General features: G+C 40.6%; 2 protein-coding genes across 6 annotated transcripts in view; one reads left to right on the forward strand and one right to left on the reverse strand.

Annotated features, from left to right (window-relative positions):
- LOC139151247 (dynein axonemal heavy chain 1-like) overlaps positions 1-1,572 on the reverse strand; it is a 206,762-nt gene extending 205,190 nt beyond the window's left edge. For all 5 annotated transcript variants that reach the window (XM_070723939.1, XM_070723931.1, XM_070723923.1 and 2 more), the window contains exon 1: positions 1,466-1,572. The gene's annotated coding sequence lies outside the window, so the exon portion shown is untranslated. The remainder of the gene's footprint in view (positions 1-1,465) is intronic.
- Positions 1,573-3,613: 2,041 nt separating this feature from the next.
- Positions 3,614-23,639, forward strand: part of LOC139151274 (uncharacterized) — a 102,384-nt gene continuing 82,358 nt past the window's right edge. Inside the window, exons 1-4 of the mRNA XM_070723953.1 lie at positions 3,614-3,822; positions 15,235-15,415; positions 15,870-15,924; positions 18,663-18,745. Of these exons, the coding sequence (XP_070580054.1) occupies positions 15,309-15,415; positions 15,870-15,924; positions 18,663-18,745 (245 nt within the window). The 5' untranslated portion in view covers positions 3,614-3,822; positions 15,235-15,308. The remainder of the gene's footprint in view (positions 3,823-15,234; positions 15,416-15,869; positions 15,925-18,662; positions 18,746-23,639) is intronic.

Here is a 23,639-nt window from a genome sequence, read left to right on the forward strand (position 1 = left end):
CTATATCCTCATTCCACCATTCTGGAACTGTTGGATATTTGACAAATTTTTCTCTAATTGGCGCATGTTTATCTACAATACTGAGAAATAATTTATTCCACGTGTCAAGCATATCAGTAATATCATCTAAACTATTGATGACTAACCACTGGACCTCGGCTAAATCTTTACAAAATGAGTCCGGGTCAAAATGCTTTGTGTATCTGTATTTTAGAATTATTTGAACTTTGTCTTATGATGTAAACAGGATAATGATCGCTGAGACCAATACATGACACATCACTACTGAGAACTCTTTCTGAGTGCATTGTCCAGATATGATCGATACAAGTGCTGGTATTATTTGTTATTCTTGTAGGTGATTTGATCATGTTCACCAGACCAAAGGAATTGCAAAGTGAATTCCATTGTTTACAGTTACTACTATCAGTTAAAGACATTATTACTTGCATGTAATAATGAAAACATACTAGGAATATTGTCAATTTCATATAACTTTCACAAATGATCCACTAAAATGTGCTTTATTGAAAAATATAAAACAAATACCATGTTACTCTGCTTGATTTTTAAAGAGAATCATAATTTTATATTTTTCTTTGAAAAAGCATCGATGCAAAAGTGCTGACTCAGCATTTTTAGGGTCTGAAACCCTCTAGTAATCGTTCCTTTTTTTATTATTAGGGTTTCGAGACCACGGGTCGCTCAATGTTTATCGAAGTCGCAACAACCAACAATCACCGACCGCCTCACCATAGCGCTACAATTTTCATAATTATGCAGCTATAGGTGCCTTGCACGCCAAGTGCTGATTCTTTGAAAACATTTTCAAAACACGTCAAATTTACCACTTGAGTTAGTGCATCGTCTGCAGTTGGAGGGTCCATAACATGGAGGGCGCAGCCTGTAAACAGTTATAAAGTTATTTGGTATGATTACTTCTGAGAAAAGATGCGTACAGGTCTGTGTGTTCCCAGCGTTATACGGCCTCCACCACAGCCCTGCAACTAGCTGCAACGTTCTATGGAGATAACTGGGGTCTTGCAGCGAGATTCAAAATGGCGATCTCCATGGGTAAACAGTAAACAACTTGTCGAGTGCGTTATGTTTCAGAGAACGAGCGGTTTTGGACGTTAGAAGATAATCGCATCTTTTCTGAGGTCGGTTAGCAGGTAAAGGCAGGCAGGGAAAGGATTTAGCCCCGATAGAGCAGAATTTTGACTGAAAAGACCGTTTCTTCGTTGCGGTCCGGATCCGGACCGACCACAGAGACACCAGTTATCTCCACAGACCGTTGCAGGACTGTGGTGGAGGCCGATAATTTACGCTGGGAACACACTGTGACAGACCTGTACGCAGGGCCAGGGCTAGGTCATGGCACCCATTCCAGGACAAAACCCTATACATGAAGTGTTGTCAACAACATCAACTACGGATTTACTATATACAATATTTGAACATTTACCTTGCCAGCACTTTCCTGGTGCTACCCGCTCTAAATATCCGTTCGATCAACAGCAAAAGTTAACAGGCCAAACTTTCGATCTGAATAAAATCCAATATGGCGCCCACTGCGCAGTTGTCTCGTTGTCAGGGGAACCGCGGTCAACAGAAAAGTCTGATTCCATTTATGTGATAAGGGGATCATTTTTCAACAATTGATATTTGCAATGTTCTGAGTCAAATGGATACATTAAGAATTTAAAATTATATTATCCAGAAAAGGAGACCAAGCTGATTTCCAGTAAAGCATTGTAATTGTTTATTCAGTAATCCCTCCAGAGTAAGTCTATATCACCCATACATGTAATAGTTGTTTCCAATCCTTTATATTCGCGGATCATTGCGTCTAACGTGACAAGACAAGGCGGGGACCGGCAAATCCTGGATTAGGCTTGAAATCGTGTCCCCTTTGGTATCGTGATATATAAATACAGTGAATTTCAAACAACTACAATAGAAAAAACAACAACAACATTATTATTGTTATTCTGGACAATTTTAATAGTGGCATTAATGTTACAAACAGCTGACCAAATATTACCCTCGCTATAGGCCCTAAGCATTTATAAGTATCTAGTATGAAGTATGTTTTGAATGAACTCAAACCACTTTGAATGACATCTTGCAGAAAGATACGCTGAACGTAAAAGAATGTCATCACTGAAAACTAATTTGTGCCAATATTTTAACATGCGTTTGACAATGGCAATTTTGATAGGATATCTACCAAGTTCGCCTATAATACCTGCCTGAGGAGCATGTTTTGAAACTCCCACTGGCCCCTGTGCACAGGGACGTGTTATTTACCGAGCGCGGCGCACACTGCAACCTCTGGCGAATGTGGGTACTGTGAATAGTTGTACACACACACTCTCACTCATAAGAAAATATAAGAACAGTGGCAATGCTGAAAATACTATTTCTACGATCAGATGGAAATATAAATACTTAATATGTTATTATGAACAAGCAAACACGGAAAACAAATGTTGCAAAAGATCGAGTCATAATGTTCGAAAATGGGTACTCATAGTACCAACACTTGTCATAATTTATGTAGCATGGCAACATTCGAAGGAGAACGCGTCCCTGTGTTGACCACTACTGTGTGCACGGGCGACCCAAGTATTACTGAGTTTTTCATACTGTTTTCTCTATCATTTTCTCTTCTTTCTTCATGCTCTGAATGATCGGAATAAATAAAATAAATGGTTTATATAACCTAACCTAACCTAACCTGTGACTCTTTATTTATTTTACACTCCATTACAAGGACGTATATCTCTCATACACACATGCTGTAATTAATTAGTCAACACAACTAATTATGCTAATCCGTGGACTTATCAGAGGTTGGTCAACATCGGAAAGATAGTGATGTTAATGAAAATGAGCCCGTTTTAGTAACCATTCCTATCTTTCGCGATGTTGACCAACCCGTAAAATCCCTGATAAGTCCACGGATTAGCATAATTAGTTGTGTTGACTAATTAATTACAGCATGTGTGTATGAGAGATATACGTCCTTGTAATGGAGTGTAAAATAAATAAAGAGTCACAGGTTAGGTTAGCTTAGGTTAGGTTATATAAACCATTTATTTCATTTATTCCGATCATTCAGAGCATGAAGAAAGAAGAGAAAATGATAGAGAAAACAGTGTGAAAAACTCAGTAATACTTGAGTCGCCTGTGCTGTGTGTTAGTGCGTTGACCCATGCAAAGCACACAAGAAGGGGGAGGGGGACCGCTTGCCAAGCAGAATCTGATGCACACGTAAGCCATGTTTCGTATTCGTCTTCGTACTCATGGCTGCTGAGACTCCCTAGCTAGTTTGTAATTTTCCATACCGCTACAGTAGCATGATGTATGGAGATTGGCAAGTACCACTCAGATGTGTCAGACTTATTCTTATCTCTCTGAACATCATCACGGCGATTAATTTATCTTGGTGTGGGTTGTTCAGATGCGATGTCCAGTCTTTTGTTTTCACCGTCAAAGTGGCGAGCGCCCGTGGCCTACGACGTGACGCGACTACAACATGCAATACAACAGACCATAACATACCGAAATGATGACGTCTGCTTGTCTTTGTATTTGATTGGACGATGTGATCATATGTATTTATAAATGGGGTCAATCGCACGAGAACAAGGTCGTCACATAAGTTGACTTCATAGACCTCTGCGCAGGACAAACTCATTTTGACAAATTTGTCTATAAAGCGAATGGTGATCTAGCTTATTTTTAGTATCTTGAACAGGAAGCTGAACAGTTGTGAGAGTTCGAAACTCCGTCGGGAAAGTCAGTGTAATCAGATCGGTGAGTGTCAGTCAGTTTTTCAAAACGTATGCGTCAACAACGTATACACCCACATTATTAATGCCAATGCATCAGCGTCGCAATGGCAATCACACAAGCTGGAGTGACGTATGAGTTCAATAGCTTTTCTTTAGCGTTCCCATTAAACCGTCGGGACCTAACTCGGGACCAAAATATGGAGAATGCTTATGCGTACTGAAGTTGTGTGATGTGTGGCGCTCCCTTTTCCACAGTCCCTCCATGGCACATATATACATTCAACCATGGAGGTCGTGATTCAACATTGTGTCGGTAAATAAATATGGATGTTATAATACTGAAGTTTAGATTTTCATTAAGGTTATTCGGTCACTTTGGACGTCCTTTTCGGACATAATTAGAAACCGTACTAAATTCTGAAAATTGGTGATGATAACTTGAAGGCTGCGTTCACAAAAAAAAACGGTTGGGGGGGGGGGCTGGAGGAATTCAGGAGGGGATTCGAAAATTTTGGGGGTGGTGGAGGGGGACTTGAAAATTTTGCTCTACCTGTCGGGGGGGGGGACTTGAAAATTTTTGGGTCCCTATTGAGTTTTACATTTTCCAATTCCAAGTTTTTGCAGGTAATTCAATGAAAAATGAATACCATTTTTTATGTCATCAAAATGTTGTAATGTTAGTAATAATTTAACAAAATCTAGAACCATTTTGTCACATTTCATGACTTTTATCTCGAAAAAATCTAAACGTGTGATTTGTCGTAAAAAACAAACGAGCCTAGTAACAGGGCAGAAGCTGCAACTGTTAATGATTTCTGCAATATTTCTATGCAATATAACAACTACAGTTTCTTGCTATCTCCCTACAGCATGCTCAAACACACAATATTTAGTTTGTCGACAAAGCCTGTATATATAAATAAAAATATGTATTTGGTGATAATTTAATTGGAGTCCAGACTGACAGTCAGTTGTCAGTGATACAAATGCATGGCACACATACATAGGCTGTGATAGCAAGCTGAATACTGGACAATACAACATGCTGTAGGGAGTAGAACAAGAACACAGTTGTAAAACTGAACAAAAATATTGCCAAAATTATCAAAGTTAATACAGCTACTACCTACGGGTAGTGTCACTATCAGATATTACCCTGCTACTGCAGTGTCACTGTCACTGCATACCTGAACAGTGACAGAGACAGCTCTGAATCTGACGTACATGGTAGTTGAAAAAGAGTTTTGGTCAATGACACTCATGACAGTGAAACTCACTTGTACACAAGATCAGGCCAGAGAGCAACACATGGAAGAAAACATAGAAATGTTTGAATTCTGGCATATGAGAATAATCAAATATTAAAGAAAAAAGATGGGGTCACCATGCTTGATTTTCTAAATTTTCACACTCTTATTAGTAAAATGATACAGAAGTAAAACTTTGAATAGTAATGACTAAAAGAAAAAATATGTAACCAAATGGAATTATTTATTTTTTAACCAAATTTGCAATTATCACACCCAAAATTTCAGAGATTAAAACATTTATTTGATAGAATATTTTAACCTTCCGGTATTGTCAATTTTGAGTAGCATCTAATTCATATAGGTCTTGCAGTTTAATTTGAAACAATTTTTTGGTACGTCACTGTGCAATACGGCAATTAGCCAGAATTCACAATTTTCCTACTCTCTCATGATTGCATTTTGTGTGCTCTTCAACAGGAGCAATTGACCTGGCCAGAGTTGGATTAACTCAAGTTGGCTTTTAGACCAATAAATCTAAAAAATTCACTCATGCATTTAAAGAACTTGCCTTGGGAATATGACTATAGATACAAAGTGCTAATACAGGTAGTGTTGAACACCTGTGAGCAGAACAGCGCAATACATGTTTTTTTTCTGCGCTCACATCCTTTACAAATATGCGGGCTTGTGGTAGTTTGGGGGGGGAACTTAAAAAATTTTGATCATATAGAGGGGGGCATTTGAAAATTTTTTAGGGTACTTAAGGGGGGGGATCTGAAAAAAAAAAGATTTCAATCGATATTCCTCCAGCCCCCCCCCTAATCGTTATTTGTGAACGCAGCCTAATCAGAAAGGCTACACATTAAGGCACTTCAGCCTTTCTTCAGCCTGGGGCGTGGATTCGGGGGGGGGGGGTTTATCCTATTTTTAGATCACATTTGGTACAGTATATCAATGTGAGGTTATCGTATAAGCTGAAGTTGGTAGAGTCTGTACCGGTATGTATGTGTGTGTGTTAGCCGTGATATCGCAGCGGTACTTGTGGCATTATATCGAACGTGCCGCTTGGATAAGGGTCATTGCCACAGTTCCGCTGCGAGCCAACGCATGGTTTTTTTTGGCAGTTTACTACGACACCGACCGGTGTCGTAGATTTAGCTCGCAAAATAATGAACTATATTAGCCTTTGAATAAATAAACTTGTATCATCTTTATCATTGACTATCTTAGACTCATTCTGTATGCCTGCTAACTACCTTTACGATAAGAACACATATTCTCAACTGTTTTCCTGTGAGCCGTTGACGGTTTCTGTGATGTTCGCTTGCTCGTGCGTACAACGCACTAAATACGTTGGAGGTCAAAAGTTCAAATTCGAGCAGCAACCATCAACAGCTCAAGGAAAACCAGTCAAAAATACATGTTATCACAGTCGGGTTCGTTAGCAGGAGGAGAAGATGAGTCTTAGATAGTCAGTGATACAGTAGGTACAATTTGATTTACTCCAAACTTTATCTATTTTATAATTTTGCGAGCTAAATCTACGACACCGATCGGTGTTGTAGTAAACTGCCTAAAAAAGGCCCATGCATTGGCTCGCAGTAGAACTATAGCGATGACCCTTGAACCGAGCGTGTTCGATATACACCACAAGTACTGCTACGATTTCACTGCTAGTGTGTATGTACCAGTATGTATGTACGTACATATACTATGTCTGTCAACATCAAAAACACGTGAACCGCTGCACTTTTTAGCTTGGTATTTGGTGTGTTGATTATCCTGGACTATAGATGGGATTGTGTTCAAATGAAGTCTGCATTGCCAAAATTATGCAAATGAGCTTACAAAATGTGAAAATGGTCAAGAATTAATATCTCAAGAACTGCTGTTTTGATTGATTTGAAAATTTGTGTGCAAGTACCTTAGGTGAACCTTATACAGTTTTATGAACGTTGTGAAGATATCCTTAATTTTGTATTTTTGCTGAATTTTTTGGTGATTTTTCTCATTTTCAGTAAAAATTATTCTTCTCTGAAACCACCAGCCCAATCATTCTCAAATTTGGGTTAGATCTTTGCGAGGGTGTTACTCTTCTAATTTGTTGAAATTATGACAAAATTGAGAAAATTACTATTTTGTAACAATTTTGTCATTTTTGGTCAAAAAATCTTAAACACTTTTTTCATTTTAAAACCCCGGGACAGACAGCTTTTATATTTGGTACACAGACGTACGGACATGACAATAGTTAGATATGTGGAAATTGTCCTGAAATATACAAATTTGTATTTTTAGGTCAATATTGTCATTTTTGGTCAAGAAACCTTGTTCTCAAAATTACATGTTTGATAGCTTTGTAATTTGGTATTAGGTCCGGAGGGATGTTATCAGATAAACTTTCTGCTCAAAGTGTTGGGAAACCCCCAAATTTGTATATTTTAGGTAATTTTCTCAGTTAAATGACCTGCACCAGCCCAGGATATGTTGTGAGACAGTTTCAAAGGCTGTGAACATAAGTTTGTCATATTTGGTATCAATTTGTAGGAAAATTTGATCCAGAAAACAAAGCTGAGGTGAATTTTTTCATTGCGGACTAAATTTTGCAACTACTCTATGTAAGACATACAAGAAGTGATGAGAAATTTGGATCAGGATAATTCCAAATGTTGTAATCACCGCCCACAGTGGAAGGCATTTCACTATCTGTAACCAACTTAAGTGCTGTTTACATTAGAATGATAACACTCATCGCATTAATTAAAAACTCCCCAAGGTTGTAAATACATTTCCTGTCATCTGGCGTTATGTAATACCAAGGGATGGAACATTTGATATTCAGGAGGGGGTAGGGTCTAGAAGATTGATGAGGTAGCATTACTTTTTACCAGATCCCTTGTACATTTTTTTACCACTCCCACCTTTTCTTTTTATCAAGCCTTCTCTATTTTTTGTTGTTGACATTTGCTTTTGCGTTTAGGACCTGCTTGTCCCATTGCTATAGAAGTCGATATGCATGTTTCCAAAGATGACCTCGAGTACCTATCTTTCAGACCTTATTTGCTTTTTTTCATTCTTGTTTTTCCGGTTTAAATATTTCTTGAATAGACCAATTCAAACTGAATGTGAGCACACTGTCCTTGACGGTATTTTTTAGCTACTATAGACTATAGTCTATAGAAGCTATTGGGATGGGTATCCGTCCGGCGTCGTCGTCGTCAGTCTGTATGTATGTATGTATGTATGTATGTATGTATGTCCGTTTGTGAGGCGTCCGTCCACTCAAATATCTTTAGAAACCGCAGTACTTACTGATTTGATATTTGTTGTGTAGATGAAAAATATGATTTTGAGAAACTATTTTTTTTAATTTTTTGATATTGTTGAAAATAGGCAAATTAATGCCAAAAAGGTGTTTTTGGTAAAAAATCTTCTTCTTCATAACCGCTGGTCAGACAGCTTTGTTATTTGGTATACAGGTCCCTCGGGATAACCCAACTTAGATTTGTTCAAATTGTGATGAAATATGCAAATGTGTATTTTTAAGGAATTTTTTTGTCATTTTTGGTCAAATTTGACTTACAATGTATGTAATTCTTGTACTGTATAAACCCTATCAATTCACCCAGAAAAAAATAATTAATATGATTTTAAATAATTGAATTAATTAGGAAATCATCAAAGCCAAAATAATTTTAGTGTGGAATTATCAGAAAGTTCAACTTTTTTTGACAGGTCATAGTGAAATGCTTACCATCTTGGAGGATTAAAACATGTAAAGGCAACTTTCCTTAATCCCAACTTTGATATATTCTGAACCACCATTTATGTTATCTAAAAGAAGTTGCTCATAATAGTTGTCATGATAGGGTGGTCAAATAAATAGAGATAGAGAAAGTTCCAATTTCCATTTATGATTGACTTGGTAAGGATAAAATAAGATTACTTTTTGAGGAAAAAAATAGAGTGGTCAATTAAAAGAGTGGTCAAAGTGATAGGGTTTTTATGGTAAAGCTGGGCTGTAAGATTCCTCTGTGCTATTTATAGCCTTATGCAATCTGTGTAAACAGTGCAATGAAAGTGTAACATGATTCCTTATAATGCTTTTGATGACCTTGAACTTCTTAAGTTTCAAACATTTGTCTCTTCAGTGTGCTTTCTCTGAGTACGTACAGTCTCAGCTTATTCAACAGAACTTACTTACAATGTTAATTTGAAAGTTAAAATGTGCTTGGTTAATAGGATAAAAATACTGATATTAAAAGATACCCTGCTCAAGATTCTTTATAACCTGACAGATATGCTGTTTTTTTATGACGTAAATCTTGATTTAAGCAAGTCTTGTTTACTTTACTTAGAATGTAATTAATTCTCGTTTATTTGCTATTATTGACTAATATAGTCTGATGAAACATGCAAATCTGTATTTTTACAGAATTTTTTTCCATTTTTGGTCAGGCCATCCTGAAATGAGCTATCAAAGATATCCACCTTCTTCATCAATACATGTGTCACAAAAGGTTATTCTCTACATAACACAGCAGAGCTCTGTCAACTGTTGAGTTGCTTGTTTTTTCAAAACCGCTGGTCAGACAGCTTTAATATTTGGTTTTCATGTCCCTAGGATGACCTTAGTGAGATAATTTCATACAGTCAGGAAATACTTAATTTTGTATCCATGTCTATAGTAACTTCAGGGACTTTGGCCCTATGTTTTTTCCTGGTTTAAATGTTTCTTCAATGGACCAATTTAAACTGAATATGAGCACATAGTGTCCTTGACGGTATTTTTTCACGATATGATTCAATTTAGTCGTGTGGCCTTTTTGTTTCATTTTTTTCATGTCCAGAGGCATAACTCAGGCACGTCTCAACTGATTTTATCCAAAGTTTGAACAAGGACATGGACATACGTCATACATATGCATTTTGAATTTTTTTTAACGTTAAGATCAAATACATTGGCTGTGTGGCGGCCATTATGGTATGATTTTTCATGTCCGCAGCAACCAATTTTTTTCAAGGTTGGTACAAGGTCATTGACTTTTGTAATATGTATGCATGTCAATTGGTTTCACAATCTGATGCAATATATCTGCCTGGTAGACATTTTGTTATGATTTTTTCATGTCCGGAGCCATGAATCAGACATTTAGCAACCGATTTCAATCAAAGTTTGTACAAGGACATTGACCTGTATCATAAGTATGCATGTCTATTGGTTTCAAAATCCAATAAAAAATGGCCGCCTAGTGGCTATTTTAATACGTTTTTTAAATGTACAGAGCCATAACTCTGACATATTTGCACCAATATTATTCAAAGTTGATACAAGGACCATACATATGCACATCAGTTTGTTTCATAACATGTAGCAGTGGCAATTAATTTTTGTAATAAGGCTGATATGTCAAAAAATGCTGCATCAAATTTCATGAAACTTGGTACAGATCTGTTAAGCTCACATTGCTTTAACAGTGAATAAAGACATTTATTAGTGCCATTTTAATGAATTTGTAATTGCATATGTAATGAACTTTGTTAATTAGAGTGATATGTCCACAAATACTGCATCAAATTTGATGAAACTTGGTACAGATGTTGATCTCATAGTGTTGTAAGTACAATTCAATGACACATAGTGGTATTGTTTAAACTAATTGCTAATTTGCATTTACATCATGAATTTTGTTGCTTAGGGTGAATGTCCAGAAGCACTGCATCAAACTTTATGAAATATGGTACCGGTGATAATCTGTCAGTGTTATGATAGGATGCAAAAATGTTTGGCAACATCCTGTCAATTAGTTATTAACCCTTTTCCTGCCAAGCGCCCCTGTCCGTTATCCTGCCAAGTCGGTCAAACCCAGCCCCCCTTTCCGTGTCTACAGAAGATTGGCTCTCCTGCACGCTTTCCTGCCAGGCATTTGGCGGGAAAATACCGCATTTTCGGGGTACGATTACCGACCATATACGTGTTAGTCTTCAAAATTTTTTGCATGCCTGTATAGAGGGGCAACCGCTCATGGGGTTGTGTCGAGAAAATAACGAGGTCTTGTGCGTTATGTGCCCGGGGGGACATGTACTTTTATCCCTGTTTCTAGCTTACTTTTGCGGAAGTAAAGCTCTTTCGCCATCACGCACGTCCACGCCGCGGAAACATCACCTCGCTCGTTGGTTAGTAGAAGACCCAGGGGTTAGTGCTATAGGTGCGGCAGCACCCTCAATACTGTCCTGTTCCGCCTTGGTTGTGTCACTTGGCCATGTACTTTGAACGACTTGGGAGAGTCGCACAGTGCAGTCAGCTTTGACGTAGTGTCAACGACCTAGCTTCGCCATTGAAGGAAAGCGTGTACGTAGTTTGGCCAGTTCAATGCACAGTTAGCTCGTTAGTGTTACCATTTCCTAACAGGTTAGCTGTGCAGTTGTTAGTAAGGTGCAGTTTTGTACCACCTTAGCTCTGGGCAGTGCAATTGCTCTATACACTAACCCATACGACAGATGGTTGGTACAATGTCTACGTCGCATGAGCACAGTCTCGTTGGGCTGTGCCCCTCCCATGTGTACGACGCATGTTCATCCATTACTATAGTGTTCTTACGGATCTGCCAAAAACAAAAGTGGGGGTAAAAACAAAACGAAGAAAAATCTGCGATCATAGATAGTATTTTATTCAGGAATAATTTATAAATATGCCAAACAATAAATCTGGGAGTCTGTCTCGACGTACAATCTGGGTAGCAGTCCGTGTTTCAAAAATTACAATCGGGGGAAATGTACAAAATAATCCGTGTTTCAATTTATAATCGGCGTAAAGCATAAACAAACAGCACAACCATGCTCAAAATTTGATCATGGTCCGTGTTAAATCATAAGAATACAGTCAAGAAGAGCACCACTGTAAGGAGAAGCTATCCCTGGTCCGTGTTGTATGAGTCTATTTACGTCGGGTTCTCTTGATGATGGGTGTCGTCTGGGATGTGTGAGTAGAGGTCTGTACGCCAACGCTCCTCTTACCTCGCAGTATCAGGCAATGATGAAACACCGCAAAACACTCGCCCTCGTGAAGATGAACCCCGCACAGACTACAGCCTTTGGACATCTCAGACAGTTGTCCGCTGGCAGTGGTCTTACCCTCTCTGCTGCATACTTTACAGCATTTCTGCCGTCCCTCCAAACGGCTGACAACGTGTATTTACTGATTTTGGGAATTTATGTAGGTGGCAAGAGAAACGGTGGCCTCGACCTCTCTCACACTGGGCTGTGATCGCCCACAATAACCGCCAATGAGCTGTTTTCCGACACAGAGATGAAACATCTTATGGGTCAGCTTACTATCAGGGTGTACATGCTTGAAGCATATATATGCATTTACCAGGGCAACATCAATCAGGTAACATGCCAGATATGTCCACCATCTGTGGTTTTCGCGCCCAGTGTGAAAGTACTTGCGCTTCTGGTTGGCCCGGTTGTCACCTCCCATGTACCGGCGATAATTATACAGGGACAGAGGCACTTGTCGCTGCTCGTCTCCCTCCCCCACTGGCACACACTCCAAGGGTGGATAGACAGTATTCAATATCAGCACCTGAGCGTTACTATCCTGATAAGCGGTGATGTTAAGACGAGAGTCCGTTCTGGTCGTGGCTTTCATATCCCCAATAGACAGAGGAAGGCGCTTCCTCTTACCCAGTGGAATTAATTGAGGGGGCATGGTGCGACGATTACGGTGGTTAAAGCTCCCGACCATGTAGATCCCGGTCTCCATCAGCTCTCTGGCAGTAACGACCGTGCTAAACAGGCTATCACAAAATAGGCTGTGATTATATCCACAAAATGGCTGGACCAGCTCCATTGTAATTCTTTTCACCACACCTCGCTCCTGCCGTCTCCTGTCAGTCTGATCCTGAAATTTAACACGTAGGTACGGTGCAAAGTTAGCGATGTATGCTGTGCTGGAGTCGCACAGTTGCCATATCTTAAAACCGTCTCTGTCAGGCTTATGCGGTAATCTCTGCTTAAATTTAGAACGGCCCTTAAATCGCACCATGCCCATCTCTCTACCCATCTTATTTAATTTTACTTACGCACCTGTAAACTATGGGCTCCATCCATGGATTGATTTTATATAGGGGATCCTTCTCCAGGTCTGCCAGATGAAAATATCGCATAAGCTGCTGAGAGCAACTGCGGGTAATCACAGTAGAAATACCCTGGTTTCTCAGAAATGGATCGCTAGACCAATAATCCTCCACTGATGGTTTACGGTTGATACCCATACAGACTAAGACACCAATGAACGCCTGCACCTCTCTGTAGTCAGCGTTATGCCAGTTTTTGTCGATCTTTCTTGCGATATACATGTATCGCTGGCGGTATTTGGCGTATTTATTTGTCTCGTCTTTTGCCAACCTGATCAGTGTAGCTGGAATAAACTTAAAAAAGTAATCGATCTCACGGGAGTGGCTGGGCAAGGTGAAGGTCGGTCCTCTTTCATGGTCAAAATCAGTTTTCTCAAATATATTAGCATCGGTAGGTTCTGACATACGCCAGACAGGAGGGGTGTCATCCTCCGCCAACACAGCAGCAATGTCGTCGTCATCAGAGCTTGCCTCACCTACATACTGCCTGTCATAAAAGTCATCATCCTCTGCCACATCCTAGTCAACCTCCGAGTGGGACTCAGCGGTGAAATCACCGTTATCTGGGCATCTGGGTCTGAACTTGCCCATAGTGGCATCAAGGATCATGTCTGGCTCATAATCAGGTGGGCTGTCCTGATAACGAACTCTCCACACTATTTTTTTTGGCGGGGACATCGCAGCACACGCAACTATGGCAGGAGCAGGCTCAGCAGCGTCTGCTGATGACGAGGACTCAACCTCTTTCGCACTGGGCGCAGGAACCTCTCTAGTGGCAGGATGAGGGCTCATGGTGACTGCAACAGGAGGTGTCTCTCCTGGAGCAGCCGCCGGAGAACCAATTGCAACAGGCGTCTCGTTACTAACTGTCTCACTAGCAGCACGGTTCGTCAAAGTATTTTTATCACAGACTCTCTGAGGACTTGTAATCAAAGTACCCATTACCAATGGGGACTTTGTCATCAACGATGACTTGTTAATCACAGACCAAGTTAACCCTTTTCCTGCCAAGTCCATATTTCACCACCAGGTCAAGATGGTTAAAATTAATGAAACACAACGTATTCCATATGATGTATTTTAACATAATACTGTACATTTGAAGGCTGTTGAAAACATATACTGTAAAGTTGATTCTTTTTGGACAAAAGATGCTATAACATACCAAGCCAAGTGGTTGAAAATACGCTATGTTTTGGCTCAATACCGCTTTTTACTGACTTGGCTGATGGGGAAGTGATAGAGTTATTACTGTCTGGCAAGAAAAGGGTTAATGAACAGGACTCTATCCTCGCTCTCCGAGGACCTGTAATCAAATTACCAATTAACAAGTGGGGACTGTGTCATCAACGATGACTTGTTTCCTCTCTTTCTGCCTATTTCGTCAAAAACATCTTGCTCCTTGAAACCAATGGTCTGATTGCTTTTAAATTTATTTTACAGAATCCTAGGGATGACCAAATTAGGATTAATTGATATTATTGTGAAATTTGCATATTTTTAGTGTTGGGAAATTTGCATATTTTTAGTGTTGGGAAAGTTTTGCCATTTTTGGTCAAAAAAATTGCGTTTGGAACTGTTTATCCCATTTCTTCCAAATTAGATGTGCATGCCCTTATAAAGTGAAACATTTCATATCTGATAAAGTAAAAGATTGATTTACGGTGGAATTTCGTAGTAACCGTTCTGTCGAAATGCGATGTCATGATGAGTGTACTAGTATTAAGTATTTCTATAAAATGGGAGCACAGTGTCATTGACATTATTTCATTCTTAATTATTACAAAACTACATACAAGTGTAGTTTGACTTTGCCCTCAAAAAGGTATTCAAGTCTCACCTCCTTAATCTAACTTTGGTTGTATTAAAATAACAAGTGTAAGACTGAGTTTGTCTAAAATTCAATATGGTGCCAGAAATTTCAAGATTTTATTGCTGATATATCTTAATGCTAGATTTCTGAAATGGTCTTCACTATGTATTCTGAAATGAAACTCCTCTTTTGTCTCTAAAACATTTGTCTTTATTGTACTTTTACTTTAGGTTTTGAACATTCACCACTATGTAACTGTACTGAAAAGACGTTTCTGCTAAGATGATGTTTTGCGCAAATCAATATGTCATTAGATAGCAGTGCCAGTACACATGTTTTTGTTGCGAATGATACACTCGATGTAACCTTGAAAGGATGCTTCTGTGATTTCAACACTGTTGCTTGTGTCAGGTAAGCTTAAACCAGTACTTCTTTAACCCTTTCACCCCCAGTTCCCTGTGTACAGGTCCAACTTTACCATAGAAAACAATGGATTTGGGACAAACCATGGTGGTGAAAGGGTTAACCTTTATCCCTATGAACACAACATTGATAGCATCCCCTTTGTGACCTGTTCTCTATTGTAGTGAATTCAGCTGCTGGAAACTGGAAAATTTATAAGATAAGAGGTACCCAACTTCATTAAGTACATCATGTCAACTATGATGTCTTTCCAATGTAACAATTGCAAGGAAACTGTATGATGTTTTTCCAAAATATTGTGAATTCAACAAAATAAATTGTGATAGGAATCATTGAATGAATATATCCTGGCATATGTTGCAGAGGGGGTATTGTATATCCACGCTGCATGTAATCCTGTCCTATGGACATGATTTATTTGATTTTATTTTAATTTTTACAGAAATGGTCTCCTTTCATTGTTTATGACTGTAACAGCTATCTTTTGTATTGCCAAAGTGAGTATACCTGCATAATACTGTACAAACCGTATTAATTTGACCATTCAATTAATTCGACCACCCTTTTTTTTCTCAAAACTTAATTTTATTTTACCCTTATCAGTTCAACCATTTGGAATTGGGACTTTGTCAATCTCTAGTAATTTGACCAACCAATCATGACAAGCTGTTTTGAGCATTTTACCTTGCCTATATATTTATATATTTTAGATATTATATATTTAGAGGAGCTCTATGCTATCCGACTCGACCAACAAATGACGCTGTTTTTGTCAATACAGGCACTATCAAAATTCATGTGATTAAAATACTTTTTCGTCAGTTCTAGGTCTTGATATAACCTGTACTTTACTTGAATTAAAGTAGTACGAAATTGCACAGATAACTGGAATGTTACCTTTGACAATATTGTAAAGTTCACAGTAGTGTTAATGGCATAGGGGCATACTGTTGGGCAATCTATCAAAACTGGCTGCAATTTTGTGACAATTGAATAGTTGTTCATATGTGGCAATGCCATAGCCATTGTAGAAGAACAAAAAAATTATAATTCGATAAAATACATAGAGTTACATTTGTAGTCTTTGCAACTCTCTAACCATCACTTTCTGCCTTTGGATTTTTAGCTCCCATATAATATTTATATATGCAAATAGGAGGTATTCTTATAAGGTGGCAAAATGGCGTCTGTATGTATGTATGTCTGTATGTATGTATGTATGTATGTATGTCTGTCCACGTCAAAAGCTCCTAAACAGCAGCACCTACTGTCTTAGTATTTGGTGCACAGGTTTAGCTCCCATATATGCATATGTATATATGCAAATGTGAGGTATTCTTATAAGGTGGCAAAATGGCGTCTGTATGTATGTATGTATGTATGTCCGTCCACGTCAAAAACTTCTAAACTGCAGCACCTACTGTCTTACTATTTGGTGCACAGGTGCACCTTGGGTCAGAGATGTGAATTTGTTCAAATGAAGATGTCATTTTCAAAAATATGCAAATGAGGGTAAAAAAGGAAAAATCCTGTGAATGGCTTAAACTCAGAAAGCATTGGTCAGATGTCAGATTTGGTTGAAACTTAGTGTGCAGATTCCTGCACAGGGAAACCAGAATGAAAAACTTTTCCAACATAGCTGTACAAACTTTGGATAATATCTGATAATTTACCAAGGAAAGAGAAACCATAAAACCAACAACATGGAATAAGATAGCACAAAGACCATGAAGACACTGATAGATCCAAGTATTTCGAGACCAAGGGAACACACCTTATAACCACGACAGCAACTGCTCCAAGCATAACCAACGCTGGTATGCCAAACATTACGAAAACCATTGACAAAACAACTAGATTGAGACAACACGGTCACCTTCCTTGACACAGGAAGGCAAATGCCCAGGGAAACCCTACAGGAAATCTTTTCTAATAAAGCTTTACAAACTTTGGATGTCTGACAATATACCAAAAAAAAGAAACTCAACGACATTGAACGAGATGGCACAAGGACCATGAGTGACGTGGCATATCGCATCATAGACAAGACATGCTGTGAAACTCTAAACCAGGCACTAGTCAAAGAGTTCGAGTATGACAAGTAGATGATTGAATATTGAAAAACAAGTGATTAATTTACTCAGAAACTTTTAAACATTAAATCGCGGAGTTTCAAAAAAGCGATATGACATCAAACATGATTAATAGACTGCTAAGTGACAAGAAGTGTACGTGTTGATCGAGATGGCAACGCTACTGCAATGAGCAGAGTGATGTGACACATGAAGAAGAGGTGATTTTGCAAAGGCCTATGGGGTCTTAAAATATTTTTTTTCTTTTATTGACAAAATATATATTGAAATTACCAAAATCGTTTATAAATTCAATATATTTTATAAAAAACTGCTGCACATCTTGGATACTAAAAATATGATGTTTATTATTTGTCAAGTTTTCAGGTCACAAGAAGTATTCTAAGTTTTCCATAAAAGTTATCAAGATGTTTTGGTACAAATGTATTATACAATATAGGTGACATTATAACTTTTGAAATATGGTGGGAATCAACTGCAAAATATTTTCATTTCAACAAAATTAAACGTAGAATCAGCACACTACCTCCGCATTTGATAATGTGATACCGTTTAGGGAGCTGCAAAGTTTAGAAACCACTTCAATTAACGGTCATTTTATGATCTGGCATGTCGACTGTGGCATATCACATGATGAAAGCGCCAAGCTTATGGCACTTTTTTCCCCATGAATCAAAATAACTTAAGTTGATGAAGCCCTAAACTGCAACTTCTGCCACTATTTTTGTCCATTGTGAAAAATCATGTGAGTTATAAATGGCAAAAATGGCTTTTCCAGAACAAGCGACCCCAAATCTAGCACATATGTAAAAATCAGTGTTGGTGAACTTCTCCTTTAACTCAGGGCTTTAAAAGTGCTACCAACAAAGGAACATGCCTTGCAAATGTGAAAATGCTTTGTATTTTATGTACTTTGATAAAATGTTGAGTGATTCAAACTATGTTCTGCCCAGAGATGAACCAAGAGATCCTTCAAAATTCAGAAAAATATTATGATGAATGTACTGGGATATGAAATCTTTAAATCAAAGTACTTATACTGTTAGAGCTGTTGATGATTAATATATGAAGACATAGATCATTAATAATGATATTTACTATTGAGCTAGGAACCTAATATTTTTTTTTCCATCTCAATACAGCTTATTCGTCTTTTTATTGGTCGTCACCGGTTATATTACCAGTATGCAATATTTGGCAGTGCAACCATAGAATGCATATTATGGTAAGTACAAATACCCTATAACACAGGCAAATGAATGTATTCAATTTTGTCTATATGGACTACAGAATATGTATTGCTGTAGTAATAAAATATCTGACAAAACTGATGTGCAAAGTTATTGCATCAAATTATCCACAATGCAATGTGCCAATAGGCGCTTGGTACAGGGCACATAGACTTAGCCTAGGCTAATGGCCTCAGGTATCTAGCCATTAGTGATGCAGGGCTCATGTGAATGTAAAAGAAGCCAGCTTGCCTTTCCCAGAAGGGGAGTCAGTTCATACTATGTTATAATAGAATTATAGTGAGTGCAGTGAGAGTGGCCAAAGGCTGCTCACAAGCGAGCCCTTTAGATAATGTGTGTTCCATGGAGTGGAATGGGATCTCTATACATAAAGATTTGGGATGACACAGATCTAGTTTGTAAGTCCACAGAGCTAGCCCCTCCCTTCCCAGAATGCAGCTGTCCTTAGACCTGTTATGTAAGGATTATGTAGACACCCTGCTGTCACGCCGCCCTGGAAGATATCCCACAATCCACCACTTCATCTTCGCTTCAAAAATGACGGCCATCTAGCGATACCGCGGTAAAGACGGTAAATTTTCAAACTAATTTTAAGAACCACTATGTATTTTCTAGTAAACTCATTTTCACGCCTACGACATTTTATTGCCTGATGTACAAGGCAGTGGTATTTTTTTACGAATTTTTATTAGTTCTACGTATGAATTTTTAACGAAAAATTGATGCTTTGTAAAGTTTGGTCAAACATCCAATGTATTCACTTTTCCCCGGACGTTTTTTGATGAAAGTCATATGGTCAACCTGATCAATGTAGTATCATTCGACTCTTAATGGCACGAAATGTGTCAAACTGTCATCCGACCCCTATCGACCCCTAGCGTTTTCACGTAATGGGGGCTTTCTTTCTGCCTACTTTTAGCAATTTTCTAAAATGTGGACGCCTTATGTAAACATAGCCAGGCCGCTAAGCCTGCAGCTTGGGGCCAGGGCAGCAGGTCACCTTGACCCCTGTCCGTTTCGACCCAAGTAATTCACACCCTCTTGTCGTTGTTTGTGGTCAAATCAATCCCGATGCCTTAGTCACTTCGACCTCAGTCAATTTCATGTTACATGTACCTGACAATGTTTTACTTAGTACATTATGCAACTTGTTGGCAGATAGTCTATGTAGCCGACACGAACATGGGGTTACACGAAAAATATGTAAATGAGAAGACAATAATAGATGACACGGGCCTCTGCCCTCTTGGCAACTTACTTGACAACTGGAAAGTTGCGGGGACCTCTGCCAACTTGCCAACTTACTTACTTGCGAAATTTCATGGGTGGAAGTTGGCAGGGGCCTGTGCCAACTTGCCAACTTACTTGCCAACTTTCATACAGGGAAGTTGGCGGCGGCCAACTTGCCAACTTACTTTCTTGCCAACTTTCATGGGTGGAAGTTGGCAGGGGTGTCTGCCAACTTGCCAACTTACTTACTTGCCAACTTTCATGGGTGGAAGTTGGCGGAGGCCTGTGCCAACTTGCCAACTTACTTGCCAACTTTCATACAGGGAAGTTGGCGGCGGCCAACTTGCCAACTTACTTTCTTGCCAACTTTCATGGGTGGAAGTTGGCAGGGGTGTCTGCCAACTTGCCAACTTACTTACTTGCCAACTTTCATGGGTGGAAGTTGGCGGAGGCCTGTGCCAACTTGCCAACTTACTTGCCAACTTTCATACCCGGAAGTTGGCGGGGGCCTCTGCCAACTTGCCAACTTACTTACTTGCCAACTTTCATGGATGGAAGTTGGCGGGGGCCTGTGCCAACTTGCCAACTTACTTGCCAACTTTTATGGGTGGAAGTTGGCGGGGGCCTCTGCCAACTTGCCAACTTACTTACTTGCCAACTTTCATGGGTGGAAGTTGGCAGAGGCCTGTGCCAACTTGCCAACTTACTTGCCAACTTTCATACCGGGAAGTTGGCGGGGGTGTCTGCCAACTTGCCAACTTACTTACTTGCCAACTTTCATGGGTGGAAGTTGGCGGAGGCCTGTGCCAACTTGCCAACTTACTTGCCAACTTTCATACCCGGAACTTGGCGGGGGCCTCTGCCAACTTGCCAACTTACTTACTTGCCAACCTTCATGGGTGGAAGTTGGCGGGGCCTCTGCCAACTTGCCAACTTACTTGCCAACTTTCATGGGTGGAAGTTGGCGGGGGCCTCTGCCAACTTGCCAACTTACTTTCTTGCCAACTTTCATGGGTGGAAGTTGGCAGGGGCATCTGCCAACTTGCTAACTTACTTGCCAACTTTCATGGGTGGAAGTTGGCAGGGGCCTGTGCCAACTTGCCAACTTACTTGCCAACTTTCATACCGGGAAGTTGGCGGGGGTGTCTGCCAACTTGCCAACTTACTTACTTGCCAACTTTCATGGGTGGAAGTTGGCGGGGGCCTCTGCCAACTTTCATACTCGAAAGTTGGCGGGGGCCTCTGCCAACTTGCCAACTTACTTACTTGCCAACTTTCATGGGTGGAAGTTGGCGGAGGCCTGTGCCAACTTGCCAACTTACTTGCCAACTTTCATGGGTGGAAGTTGGCGGGGGCCTCTGCCAACTTGCCAACTTACTTACTTGCCAACTTTCATGGGTGGAAGTTGGCAGAGGCCTGTGCCAACTTGCCAACTTACTTGCCAACTTTCATACCGGGAAGTTGGCGGGGGTCTCTGCCAACTTGCCAACTTACTTACTTGCCAACTTTCATGGGTGGAAGTTGGCGGAAGCCTGTGCCAACTTGCCAACTTACTTGCCAACTTTCATACCCGGAACTTGGCGGGGGCCTCTGCCAACTTGCCAACTTACTTACTTGCCAACTTTCATGGGTGGAAGTTGGCGGGGGCCTCTGCCAACTTGCCAACTTACTTGCCAACTTTCATTGGTGGAAGTTGGCGGGGGCCTCTGCCAACTTGCCAACTTACTTTCTTGCCAGCTTTCATGGGTGGATGTTGGCAGGGGCATCTGCCGACTTGCTAACTTGTTGCCAACTTTCATGGGTGGAAGTTGGCAGGGGCCTGCGCCAACTGGCAACTTACTTTACTTACTTGCCAACTTTCAAGGGTGGAAGTTGGCAGAGGCCTGTGCCAACTTGCCAACTTACTTGCCAACTTTCATACCGGGAAGTTGGTGGGGGTGTCTGCCAACTTGCCAACTTACTTACTTGCCAACTTTCATGGGTGGAAGTTGGCGGAGGCCTGTGCCAACTTGCCAACTTACTTGCCAACTTTCATACTCGGAAGTTGGCGGGGGCCTCTGCCAACTTGCCAACTTACTTACTTGCATACTTTCATGGATGGAAGTTGGCGGGGGCCTCTGCCAACTTGCCAACTTACTTGCCAACTTTCATACTCGGAAGTTGGCGGGGGCCTCTGCCAACTTGCCAACTTACTTTCTTGCCCACTTTCCTGGGTGGAAGTTGGCGGGGGCCTCTGCCAACTTGCTAACTTACTTGCCAACTTTCATGGGTGGAAGTTGGCAGGGGCCTGCGCCAACTTGCCAACTTACTTACTTGCCAACTTTCATGGGTGGAAGTTGGCAGAGGCCTGTGCCAACTTGCCAACTTACTTGCCAACTTTCATACCGGGAAGTTGGCGGGGGTGTCTGCCAACTTGCCAACTTACTTACTTGCCAACTTTCATGGGTGGAAGTTGGCGGAGGCCTGTGCCAACTTGCCAACTTACTTGCCAACTTTCATACTCGGAAGTTGGCGGGGGCCTCTGCCAACTTGCCAACTTACTTACTTGCCAACTTTCATGGGTGGAAGTTGGCGGGGCCTCTGCCAAGTTGCCAACTTACTTGCAACCTGCATGGGTGGAAGTTGGCGGGGGCCTCTGCCAACTTGCCAACTTACTTTCTTGCCAACTTTCATGGGTGGAAGTTGGCAGGGGCATCTGCCAACTTGCTAACTTACTTGCCAACTTTCATGGGTGGAAGTTGGCAGGGGCCTGCGCCAACTTGGCAACTTACTTACTTGCCAACTTTCAAGGGTGGAAGTTGGCAGAGGCCTGTGCCAACTTGCCAACTTACTTGCCAACTTTCATACCGGGAAGTTGGCGGGGGTGTCTGCCAACTTGCCAACTTACTTACTTGCCAACTTTCATGGGTGGAAGTTGGCGGAGGCCTGTGCCAACTTGCCAACTTACTTGCCAACTTTCATACCGGGAAGTTGGCGGGGGCGTCTGCCAACTTGCCAACTTACTTACTTGCCAACTTTCATGGGTGGAAGTTGGCGGGGGCCTCTGCCAACTTGCCAACTTACTTGACAACTTTCATGAGTGGAAGTTGGCAGGGGCCTGCGCCAACTTGCCAACTTACTTACTTGCCAACTTTCATGGGTGGAAGTTGGCGGAGGCCTCTGCCAACTTGCCAACTTACTTGCCAACTTTCATACAGGGAAGTTGGCGGGGGCCTCTGCCAACTTGCCAACTTACTTACTTGCCAACTTAAATGGATGGAAGTTGGCGGGGGCCTCTGCCAACTTGCCAACTTACTTACTTGCCAACTTTTATGGGTGGAAGTTGGCAGAGGCCTGTGCCAACTTGCCAACTTACTTGCCAACTTTCATACCGGGAAGTTGGCGGGGGCGTCTGCCAACTTGCCAACTTACTTACTTGCCAACTTTCATGGGTGGAAGTTGGCGGGGGCCTCTGCCAACTTGCCAACTTCATGAAAGTTGGCAAGTAAGTAAGTTGGCAAGTTGGCAGAGGGTCCCACAAACTTGCCAACTTCCACAACTTGGCAAAGGGCGCCACCAACTTCCACGCATGAAAGTTGGCAAGTAAGTAAGTTGGCAAGTTGGCAGAGGCCCCTGCCAACTTCCCCATTGAAAGTTGGC

This window comes from Ptychodera flava, chromosome 2 (genome assembly GCF_041260155.1).
Source record: "Ptychodera flava strain L36383 chromosome 2, AS_Pfla_20210202, whole genome shotgun sequence".
In the NCBI taxonomy this organism is placed as follows: domain Eukaryota; kingdom Metazoa; phylum Hemichordata; class Enteropneusta; family Ptychoderidae; genus Ptychodera; species Ptychodera flava.